The following is a 12,499-nucleotide window of genomic DNA, read 5'->3' on the forward strand; positions in this document are numbered from 1 at the left end:
GAAATGAAAGAGGAAGCCGCCTGGTAGAATTTTGCACAGAGCACAACTTAATAATAGCTAACACTTGGTTTAAGAATAATGATAGAAGGTTGTATACATGGAAGAACCCTGGAGATACTAAAAGGTATCAGATAGATTATATAATGGTAAGACAGAGATTTAGGAACCAGGTTTTAAATTGTAAGACATTTCCAGCGGCAGATGTGGACTCTGACCACAATCTATTGGTTATGACCTGTAGATTAAAACTGAAGAAACTGCAAAAAGGTGGGAATTTAAGGAGATGGGACCTGGATAAACTGAAAGAACCAGAAGTTGTACAGAGTTTCAGGGAGAGCATAAGGGAACAATTGACAGGAATGGGGGAAAGAAATACAGTAGAAGAAGAATGGGTAACTCTGAGGGATGAGGCAGTGAAGGCAGCAGAGGATCAAGTAGGTAAAAAGATGAGGGCTAGTAGAAATCCTTGGGTAACAGAAGAAATATTGAATTTAATTGATGAAAGGAGAAAATATAAAAATGCAGTAAATGAAGCAGGCAAAAAGGAATACAAACGTCTCAAAAATGAGATCGACAGGAAGTGCAAAATGGCTAAGCAGGGATTGGTAGAGGACAAATGTAAGGATGTAGAGGCTTATCTCACTAGGGGTAAGATAGATACTGCCTACAGGAAAATTAAAGAGACCTTTGGAGAAAAGAGAACCACTTGTATGAATATCAAGAGCTCAGATGGAAACCCAGTTCTAAGCAAAGAAAGGAAAGCAGAAAGGTGGAATGAGTATATAGAGGGTCTATACAAGGGCGATGTACTTGAGGACAATATTATGGAAATGGAAGAGGATGTAGATGAAGATGAAAAGGGAGATACAATACTGCGTGAAGAGTTTGACAGAGCACTGAAAGACCTGAGTCGAAACAAGGCCCCCGGAGTAGACAACATTCGATTAGAACTACTGACGGCCTTGGGAGAGCCAGTCCTGACAAAACTCTACCATCTGGTGAGCAAGATGTATGAGACAGGCAAAATACCCTCAGACTTCAAGAAGAATATAATAATTCCAATCCCGAAGAAAGCAGGTGTTGACAGATGTGAAAATTACCGAACTATCAGTTTAATAAGCCACAGCTGCAAAATACTAACACGAATTCTTTACAGACAAATGGAAAAAACTAGTAGAAGCCGACCTCGGGGAAGATCAGTTTGGATTCCGTAGAAATACTGGAACACATGAGGCAATACTGACCTTACGACTTATCTTAGAAGAAAGATTAAGGAAAGGCAAACCTACGTTTCTAGCATTTGTAGACTTGGAGAAAGCTTTTGACAATGTTGACTGGAATACTCTCTTTCAAATTCTAAAGGTGACAGGGGTAAAATACAGGGAACGAAAGGCTATTTACAATTTGTACAGAAACCAGATGGCAGTTATAAGAGTCGAGGGACATGAAAGGGAAGCAGTGGTTGGGAAGGGAGTAAGACAGGGTTGTAGCCTCTCTTCGATGTTATTCAATCTGTATATTGAGCAAGCAGTAAATGAAAGAAAAGAAAAATTTGGAGTAGGTATTAAAATCCATGGAGAAGAAATAAAAACTTTGAGGTTCGCCGATGACATTGTAATTCTGTCAGAGGCAGCAAAGGACTTGGAAGAGCAGTTGAACGGAATGGATGGTGTCTTGAAGGGAGGATATAAGATGAACATCAACAAAAGCAAAACGAGGATAATGGAATGTAGTCGAATTAAGTCGGGTGATGTTGAGGGTATTAGATTAGTAAATGAGACACTTAAAGTAGTAAAGGAGTTTTGCTATTTGGGGAGCAAAATAACTGATGATGGTCGAAGAAGAGAGGATATAAAACGTAGACTGGCAATGGCAAGGAAAGCGTTTCTGAAGAAGAGAAATTTGTTAACATCGAGTACAAATTTAAGTGTCAGGAAGTCGTTTCTGAAAGTATTTGTATGGAATGTAGTCATGTATGGAAGTGAAACATGGACGATAAATAGTTTGGACAAGAAGAGAATAGAAGCTTTCGATATGTGGTGCTACAAAAGAATGCTGAAGATTAGATGGGTAGATCACATAACTAATGAGGAAGTATTGAATAGGATTGGGGAGAAGAGGAGTCTGTGGCACAACTTGATAAGAAGAAGGGATCGGTTGGTAGGACATGTTCTGAGGCATCAAGGGATCACCAATTTAGTATTGGAGGGCAGCGTGGAGGGTAAAAATCGTAGGGGGAGACCAAGAGATGAATACACTAAGCAGATTCAGAAGGATGTAGGTTGCAGTAGGTACTGGGAGATGAAGAAGCTTGCACAGGATAGAGTAGCATGGAGAGCTGCATCAAACCAGTCTCAGGACTGAAGACCACAACAACAACAAAGCGGAATGTGCCTAATGCGAAAATGGAAAGAAAATCTTAGAACATACTTAATAATTCATTGTATAATGCGGAAAAGAGCCTTTACAGTACTACTGTATTATTATTATTATTATTATTATGTCGTATTCTGCCCGGTGGCAGGTCCATGTCTTCGTACAGAGACTTTTTGATTCCACTGTTCCCTGTCTTCAGCTTCTTCCTTCAGTCTGTTGTATCTCCTTCCATCTTTCAAGTCGTCCAGATGTTGAATTCTTCTTCTTCCTTGCCCTGCGTGTCCTCTGAGTTTCCCTTCGATGACATCGTGTACGAGTCCCTCGTGTCTAAGTACATGTCCAATCCAGTTGGCCTTTCTCTGAAGAATTGTAAGCAGAATACTTCTCTTCTCTCCTACTCTTCGCAGTACATCATTTTTTATGTGATCTCTCCACTTGATATTTTCCATTCTTCTCCAGAAACACATTTCAAAGCTCTCTAAGTATTTTTTCTCCCTCTTTCTCATGGCCCATGTCTCTGCTCCATACAGTGCAATGCTCCAAATGTAGCACTTTATCAGTTTTTTCCTCAATGCCAAACTCAACTTGCTGGTCAGCCCTCTTCTTGATGAAAGCAGCTTTGGCCACAGCGATTCTTGCTCGGATTTCGTTGGTGCAGTGGGCATCCTTTGTGATAAAACTTCGCAGGTACTTGAACTGATTCACATTTTCCAGTTCCCGAGTGTCAACAGTTATCTTCAAGTGTTTCTCACGTTTTGATATGCACATCACTTTTGATTGTTTGATGTTGATTTCCATGCTGTATTTTCTTCCCGTTTCCACCAAATTGTTCACAATGTGTTGCGGCTGTCTCTGATTTTTGGTGAGCACTACCAGGTCGTCTGCATACTTGATGGTGCTGATGAGATGTCCTCCTACTTTGAAGTTTCCGCATCTTTTCAGCGCTTCTCTCACCGCATTTCTCCGTACAGGTTGAAGAGACTTGGTGATAGACAACATCCTTGTCTCACTCCCCTTCCTATTTCCACACTGTACATTTCTCCATAGTTCGGTCGTACCTTTACCCTTTGTCCCAAGTACAAGTTCCTTATAAGTCTCCGATCTCTCCAGTTGATTCCTATTTCCTTAAGGATGTTCATCAATATATTCCCAATTGACTCTGTCGAAGGCCTTCTGCCAGTCTATAAAATGAGCGCAAACTTCCTCGTTAACAGTCAAAACTCTGACAATATCCTCATCGTGCCAATGGCGTCTCAGGTCGCTTTTCCTTTCCTGAAGCCAAACTGGTCTTCTCCCATCACTTCTTCAATTTTGTTTTCCAACCGTCAATTTAGTATTTTTGCAATGATCTTTGCCACATGCAATATCAGACTAATTGTTCTATAATCACTACACTTCTTGACTTGCTTTTTCTTCTCGAGAGTAACCATTGTGACGCCCAAAAAGTCTTCAGGCCATTCTCCAGTTTCATAGATTTTGTTTACGAGTTGTGTCAGAACTTTCAAACTTTCATTTCTGATTTCTTTAAGCAAATCCACTGGTATGTCGTCATCCCCTGTAGCTTTCCTACTCTTCATATCCTTTATCGCCTTCTCTACTTCGCTTGTCAGTATACTGGGCCCTTTTTCATCTTTGTCGATAGCTTTCTCTGGCTCTATGTTGATGTCATCTGGGCGATGTTCTGTATCGTGTAGTTTCCTTATATATTCTTCCCATGTTTTCAGCATTTCCACTTGTTCAGTAACCACTTGTCCTCTACGATCTTCTATTCCGAATGTCCTTCCACTTTCGTTCTATCCTTCTAACAGTTCCTTTGTTTTCTGGTACATGAGGTCATGCCTTCCTCTCCTTTGTAGTTGTTCTATTTCGTCACACATTTCTTCAAAGTACTTTTCCTTTGCTTTGTCTGTTTACCTCCTGAGGGCGCTGTTAAGTCTTCTGTACTCTTCTTCATTAACATTTTTACACTTCCTCCTTTCCTCCATCTTCTCCAGCATCTCATTAGTGATCCAGGGTTTTCTCGCTCTCTTTGTTTCCCTCCCAACTTCACTCTTCAGAGTATTTAACAAAACCATTTTAACATTTTGCCACTGATCTTCTGCACTTGCACTTGTATTTTTGTGTCTCACTCCGTTAAATTTTTTCTCTAGCGATTCTCTTACTGCCATGTTATTCTCTCTTAGCTTTTCCAAGTCCCATCTCTGTTTTCTCCTCCCATGCTGTCGGATCTTCTTCAGCCCTCTGCTATCTGCAACCAAAAGGATGTGATCCGAGTCGATGTCGGCAGCCGGCATAGTCTTGGCGTCCTTCACACTGCCCCTAAATCTCTGTTTGATGAGTATGTAGTCTATCTGATATCTGTTCATATCTCCTGGGCTCTTCCATGTGTACAGTTTACTCTTGCTTTTCTTAAACCAAGTGTTCATCACCACCACATTATTTCGGTTACAGAATTCCACTAGCATTCCTCCTCTGTTGTTTCTTTTTCCTAATCCATATTGTCCAACAATGTTTGCTTCATTGCCTTGTCCAACCACACTATTCCAGTCACCCATGATTACAGTATTTACTTTTCCTGTTCCTTCAGAATGAATGATGTCTTCTATTTCATCATACATTTCCTCCGCTTCTTCGTCATCGTGATCTGATGTTGGCATGTACACTTGGACTATAAGAATATCTACTGGTTTTGAATTTATTTTCACAAACATTAAACGGTCACTATGACACACGACTTTATTAACACTTTGTACTAATTCATTTCCCATCACTATTGCTACCACCGGAATAAAACATTGTGTAATTACCTGATACTATTTCACCACTATCTGTCCACCTCACTTCACTTAAACCTATTATATTCACTTCAAATTTGTCCATTTCTCTCTTCAGATTTTCCAGTTTTCCTACTCTTTGAAGTGTTCTCATGTTCCATGTCCCAATCTTGAAATTAAAATGTTCATCTCTTTTGATGACACCACCTGAAATACTCCCCACCTGGAGATCAGAATGGGGGAGTAGTTTATCTCTGGAATATTTTACTTCAGGAAACACCATCATTATCCTCCATCTTCCAACGTTCAGGAAATATACTGTATTACATAATATACTGTATTACAGATCATTAGTTATTGATGACTCTATAAGGACGTTACTTTTAACACCTCTGTTGAGCGGCGCAAAACCAAGAGGTCCAGCGCGGTGCTTTTGGTGTGGACTTAAAACCAGGCTGATCTGTGCAACAACAAATAAGATACACTCAGTGTCAGTGCAGTATATCAAAGAAAACAGTTTGTCGATTAGCACTCTGTTTTCGGCTTTCTCGTTTTCCTCGTTACTGATGCACGCTGGTGCATGCAGGAACATTGTTGCAAATCTACCAACACTATGCTCCAATGTGCGCAGTGGAAGAGGTGGGTATTGTTCTGTTAAACAATGGTTTTACCTTGCAAAGTCATTATTTTCTGCCAGTTTCAGTTGACTAGTAGCTCTTTAAGAGATACACTAATACGATGTCAAACAAGCGGTATGTGTCATTAACACTTAACGAAAAGATTAATGTAATCGAGTCGAGTCAGAAAGACAAACTCTCTGTGTGTGAAATTATGTTGCGTTTCAAATGCGGTAACACACAAATTTACGAGACTTTAGGAAACAAGGATAAGATTTAGGATGAGTGGATGAAAGGGAATGGGCAGAATAAAAGAAAGGCAAAGAAGACTGGAAATGAAGAAATTAACGAAATAGTGTGGGAACGCTTCGTAAGTGTGTGGGCAAACAACTTACCATTATCTGGAGCCATGTTGCAGAGTGAGGCTCTGAAAGTCGCTGAAGAGCTAGGAATTACCGAGTTTAATGCATCCACAGGATGACTGCACAGTTTCAATGCTAGGCGCAACATTGTGTGGAATGAAGTATATGGGGAAGCTAAGGATGTGCAGGAAAGTATAGCAAAAGAATGAAAGGCAATACTGCCCAACTTAATTGTGAATTATGACCCGAAAGATGTGTTCAATGCCGATGAAATGGGACTGTTTTATCACCTTCAAAATCGCTAGCAATTCGAGGTGAATAGTGCAGCGGCGGAAAAATGTCCAAGGAAAGACTCACTGTATTGCTATGTGGAAGTACGTTAGCTGATATGGAGAGCCACTGGTGATTGTAAAGGCAGCAAAACCGTGTTGTTTAAAAAACATAGACGTCAGCAAGATTCCAGTCACATGGCGAAGCAATAAAGAGGCATGGATTGTGAGTGGTCTTATGGAAGAATGGCTGGGCTCTTTCACTGCCAAAATGAAAAAAAGGAAATTGCCAAGCTCTCCTTTTGCTAGACAACCTGCCACCCTAAAGTAATGTTATTAAATGTGAAATTGGCTTGGTTTCCTCCATGTTCAACCAGCCTCACACTACCCATGGACCAGGGGGTTATTCACACATTCAAGTGGCATAGGCAGTTACTGATGCAATTTCTTATTCTTAGTGTTGAAGAAACTGGAAGTCCATTTGCTCTTGCACTGTCAGTTTCTGTCCTGGATGTAGTAAATTGGATTGGCTTGGCAGAAAAGAAAATAAAACCTGAAACTGTCACCAAGTGCTTCAACAAAGTGGGGTTTGGGGGTAAAACACAACACACTTATGCGACCATCGAAGTTCAAGAAAATGCAGCAGAAATCACTGAATTAATGAAAATGCGAAACATTACATGCATAAATGACATTATGCAATTCGCAGCACACACAAATTCCCCAACTTGTTGGAACTATTGTATGGTGCAAAAAATGTCCTAGAAAAAAACAATTTTGAACAGGAAATTAAAACAAGTTTCCCTCCTTGATATGTAGCAAAAAAACTGAAACATAAAGCAAATAAACATGGGAATAATATGAATGTACATACAATAATAAACGAATTTAAAGCTCGACTAAAAATATAGAAGTTCCATGTTATTTATCAATTAGTGTAATAGTCCAGTGTTCTGTTGTCCAATATACAGTAAATGAACATCTACCGAGTTGGAGTTGGAGTGAAGGTACGTAAATACAGTATATGCATAATTAAAAATTTTTACTGTACTTTTGTGCACAATACCTGACAAATTTTACGTAGCCCAGTGAGTTTTGTGTAATCTGGAAACCTGTCCAATTTGGAAAATTATATTAGTCCCAGGCAATTCCATTTTGAGCAAGTCTCTCTCTCTCTCTCTCTCTCTCTCTCTCTCTCTCACACACACACACACACACACTCACAAAATAAAGCACTCTAGATTTCACTTGCCTTGTGGGTGGTCGACTGGGCCCAGCCCAGTCTCTCTAGCGACTGTGCTCCTAAACTCCTCTGCATGCAGCATCTGCGTCACACGATGCAGGACTGTGGGCAAGTAGATAGCCTTTAGCCAGAGTCCTCCTGGAAAACTATGAGAACCACACAGCTCTGGAACAAGGTGCTCTTCAAAATCTTTCTGCTGTTCGAGGCGCTTCCGTTTACTCAAATGTTGCTGAGATTCTGGGGAAGACCTGCAGACAACAGTTCTCATGTAAGGTAATTGTTAAGAGGGAAATAGATCGAAAGCAGCAAAATGGAATGGCTGCACTTGCTATAATACTGGAGCCCAGAGACAATAGCTATGTATGCTTGAGTAGTGTGTGTGACGGTGTGTGTGTGTGTGTGTGTGTGTGTGTGTGCGCGCGCACGTGCGCTTTCTACGTCATAAGAAGAACTCTGTCCGGAAGTCTAAATATTTTAGCCATCCTTTTCACTGTGCCTCCTCTATGTGGTCAGAAGTAATCTATCCTTTCCATTTTGCTGTCTTTGTTCAATATTATTTTCCAGCTTGTTTGAATCTTAAACTGCAATTCTTTCAAAAATCCGGTGTCATCATATATTATTCCTGATTTTTGTTATACAAAAATATACTATTTTCCCAGAATAACATTTCAATTCAAAATTTTCAGTTTCCAGAAAATTCTTAGAGGGGTTTTCTAAATCCTGGAATACCAGAGCACAAACAAACTTCTGTCACATGAAATAAAACTTTTCATTTCTACCAATTTAAGAATTCATAACCAACTGTTAATTGAAATAACTTCACTGCCCAATGGGCATACATGTCCTCCACTTTTCACTTATTTTATGATATTATTTAAACTGTTATAACTATGTATTTTATCATTTTGTAGAAACAGTATTAGGCGCATCTTTAAACAGGTACTGTGCACTAGGCCACAGTCAGTTGGTGCCCAGAATTCATCTTGTGAAGTTCCATGTCAGTCAGTCATAGTTGTCTTAACAGAGTAATACTTATACAATCAGTCACTGCAGAACTTAAGTCACGTAAAATTTACTGTCAGCACTATGTACAGTTGATAGCACGGTTACTAGAAAACACGGCAGGGGTCACGGGGTGTGCACGGAGTAGCTGGCTGTGATGTTTACGGCACAGTTGACCCTCCCACTGTGCAGTAGCCTGTCAAAGATGGAACCTGTTATGTCACAAATTTGAAATTTTCCCAGCGGATCAACTGTTCAAAAAGATTTCGGGTTTGCAGCCAGTCATCATCATCGAAATGTTTACATGAGTGTGAGTTCTTACATTTGATGGACAATTAAATGCAGAGCTATGCTACAGTTATCAGTGGATTGAAAGAGTCTGAGAATGTGTTTCGAATTGGTTTCAGTGAAAAGTAATGGTTTTCTGTGCAATTAGGAGTTGTACCACTCACAGCAGACAATGAAAAAAAGTTAGCAATGAAGTTTTCTGTACTTCCTCATAACAATTAGTCTAAACAAAAATGGATAAATTCTTATAAAAGTGCATATAAGTTTTCTGATACTAATGTTCATATGTGCTTAATACATTTTGGTGATTTGGTTTATGAAAGGGATTTGAAATGTGAACTGTTGAATCTTTCTCTGAAATATATGTTGAACCCTATGCTGCTCCAACTCTATCTTCCATTCTGCACCGTTGACTTAGGGAATAGTAATAAGCCTAATAATGAAAGAAAAATCCAGGCACACAACCAAAATTACTGTAAATAAGTAAGAGATATTTTACAGGTAAATAAATTCCCAGATAACGAAGAAACTACTAGCAGACTATATACGTAAATAATACTATAATGCTTCAGATGTGCATTTGTGCCCACAATCAGGAATTATGGAAGAAGGAATAAAAGAATTTGGCAAAAGGATACAGATTTACAGGATTCTCTCTTGATGTAATGCTGAGTTACTTAAAGCAAAAACATTTTCAAAAAGTCATTGAGGAGTCTTTTTCTGCCAACAACGTTTGTTTGTGTGTTTCATGCTGTGCTAATTGGTCATTTGAAGATACTGCAAGAGCTGCGACTTTACACTGTATACTTTATAAAATGCTATGTTTTGGCAGGGATTTACTGAAATATGCTCTCCTCAGTGCAGCCACTATTAATTGAAGAATCAGGCAGAGTAGCATTCCACTAGTTTTTATCGGTTTAAGCCTTAATATCATGAAAACCAAAGCAAAGCCAATAATGAAATGTGAAAAAGACTTGATTCTCAGCTTTGATGAGATGAAAGTTAACAGTGATTTCTGTTTTGGTCATATAGGAGAGATTAGGTTCTGACAACAATGCTCAACTTATGGTTATCAGAAGGTTAGTATGAAAATGGATGCACCCTAGTCATTGTTAACTTTGACTAAAATGATTCAAGGCGTGGAAAATTTTGGACCTGAAGTGAGGGCATTTGTGTGTATTGCAGGGCCTACAAATAGAAAACTTGAAGGAAATCTAATACATACATTTTATGGCTCAGGATTTGAAAATCCATCAGATCACATTAGAATAATGCAGATTTTTTGTGATGTGCTCCATGCTTTACAGCTGTTAAGGAACCATCTGACTGATGAAGCTTATCCACTTACGTCTAGAAAATAGTTCACAAAAGAATTAAGCAAGCTGAACTTCAAATTTTGAAAACAATCAGTCTTTTAAATTTTTCTTAAAGTTTTATACAGAGAAATTTTTTTAAATAAAGGCAAATTTATTTGCTTATTTACTAATAAATAAGTTAACAATAGCAATGCAATTTAAAATGAAAAATTTTGATTGTACACACAATTGTGACTGAGTTAAGCATATGCACAGTGAGACTACAAGTTCCTATGTTGTGTGTGGACGCAAGAGGATCAGTGATGACGGCGGCATTCTCAGCATACCTGCGTGTGATACCTATCACACTTATTTTACTAACCATTGTCGGCAGTATAAATCCAATCTGCAATGAGTTACTGTACTATACATTCACTTGTCCACAATGAGATTTTCACTCTGCAGCGGAGTGTGCGCTGATATGAAACTTCCTGGCAGATTAAAACTGTGTGCCCGACCGAGACTCGAACTCGGGACCTCTGCCTTTCGCGGGCAAGCGCTCTATCATCTGAGCTACCGAAGCACGACTGACGACCGGTACTCACAGCTTCACTTCTGCCAGTATCCGTCTCCTACCTTCCAAACTTTACAGAAGCTCTCCTGCGAACCTTGCAGAACTAGCACTCCTGAAAGAAAGGATACTGCGGAGACATGGCTTAGCCACAGCCTTGGGGATGTTTCCAGAATGAGATTTTCACTCTGCAGCGGAGTGTGCGCTGATATGAAACTTCCTGGCAGATTAAAACTGTGTGCCCAACCGAGACTCGAACTCGGGACCTCTGCCTTTCGCGGGCAAGCGAGTTCGAGTCTCGGTCGGGCACACAGTTTTAATCTGCCAGGAAGTTTCACATTCACTTGTGTTGAACAGCTATTGTGCATGGACAATGTATTATTGCCACTTGTTAAACACGTAGTTTTAAGATTCATTTAAGTCTATGAAACTTTCTTGGCTATTGCGATACAAGTATGAAGCTTGCTCTATAACAACTGATCATCATCAACCAAAAAGACTGACTTAAAAACCTATTCTGGTGATGTTCTGAACAGTTATTTAAAGTTTACATAAAGCAACTGAAAATTGACGATGGGACTTTAGAAGAAGAATAACATTTAGAATCCCACAAATGAAATTGAAGGCCCAATTCAGAAACTATTCGTTGATCAATGCACACACACCTACAGAAGTAGCAGATGACAAGGATAAAGGTGCATTCTATAAGAACCTCGAAAGAGCCTTGACGGATTTCCTGTGCATAATGTTAAAATAATTATTAGAGACCTCAATGCACAGACTGCTAAAGATCATTAACATCCTGCAATAGGAAAACACAGCCACGTAACACGGCTGCTATTGGTAGCACTATGCTCTCACACAAAAGGATCCACAAAGCAACATGGTGTAGCCCTGATCAGCCTGTCTCCAACCAAAATGATCACGTAGTTATTGACAGCAGGCGTTTCTCAAAGTGACTCGATGTACGTACCTACAGAGGAGTTAATGTGATTTCAGACCACCAACTTGTAATTGCAAAACTAAGAGCTTGAATATCTTACACAAGAAAAAGAAAAGGAACATCTCAAAGAAAGTATATGGTATATCTAAAAAGAAAGATGATGAGACTTACCAAACAAAAGCGCTGGCAGGTCGATAGACACACAAACAAACACAAACATACACACAAAATTCAAGCTTTCGCAACCAACGGTTGCCTCATCAGGAAAGAGGGAAGGAGAGGGAAAGATGAAAGGATTTGGGTTTGAAGGGAGAGGGTAAGGAGTCATTCCAATCCCGGGAGCGGAAAGACTTACCTTAGGGGGAAAAAAGGACAGGTATACACTCGCGCGTGCGCACACACACACACACACACACACACACACACACACACACACACACACACACACACACATATCCATCCGCATATACACAGACACAAGCAGACATTTGCTTTTCTGCTTGTGTCTGTGTATATGCGGATGGATATGTGTGTGTGTGTGTGTGTGTGTGTGTGTGTGTGTGTGTGTGTGTGTGTGTGTGGGCGCGAGTGTATACCTGTCCTTTTTCCCCTCCCCCCTAAGGTAAGTCTTTCCGCTCCCGGGATTGGAATGACTCCTTACCCTCTCCCTTAAAACCCAAATCCTTTCGTCTTTCCCTCTCCTTCCCTCTTTCCTGATGAGGCAACCGTTGGTTGCGAAAGCTTGAATTTTGTGTGCAT

At 39.9% G+C, this 12,499-nt stretch overlaps 1 protein-coding gene across 2 annotated transcripts in view; it reads right to left on the reverse strand.

The window, feature by feature from the left end:
- The window catches only part of LOC126106471 (endoribonuclease Dicer-like), a 292,820-nt gene that overhangs the window by 49,066 nt on the left and 231,255 nt on the right, over nucleotides 1-12,499 (reverse strand). For both annotated transcript variants that reach the window (XM_049912758.1, XM_049912757.1), the window contains one exon: nucleotides 7,651-7,889. In XM_049912758.1, the coding sequence (XP_049768715.1) occupies nucleotides 7,651-7,889 (239 nt within the window). The remainder of the gene's footprint in view (nucleotides 1-7,650; nucleotides 7,890-12,499) is intronic.

The sequence above is a fragment of the Schistocerca cancellata genome, chromosome 10 (genome assembly GCF_023864275.1).
Source record: "Schistocerca cancellata isolate TAMUIC-IGC-003103 chromosome 10, iqSchCanc2.1, whole genome shotgun sequence".
Taxonomy (NCBI): Eukaryota; Metazoa; Arthropoda; class Insecta; order Orthoptera; family Acrididae; genus Schistocerca; species Schistocerca cancellata.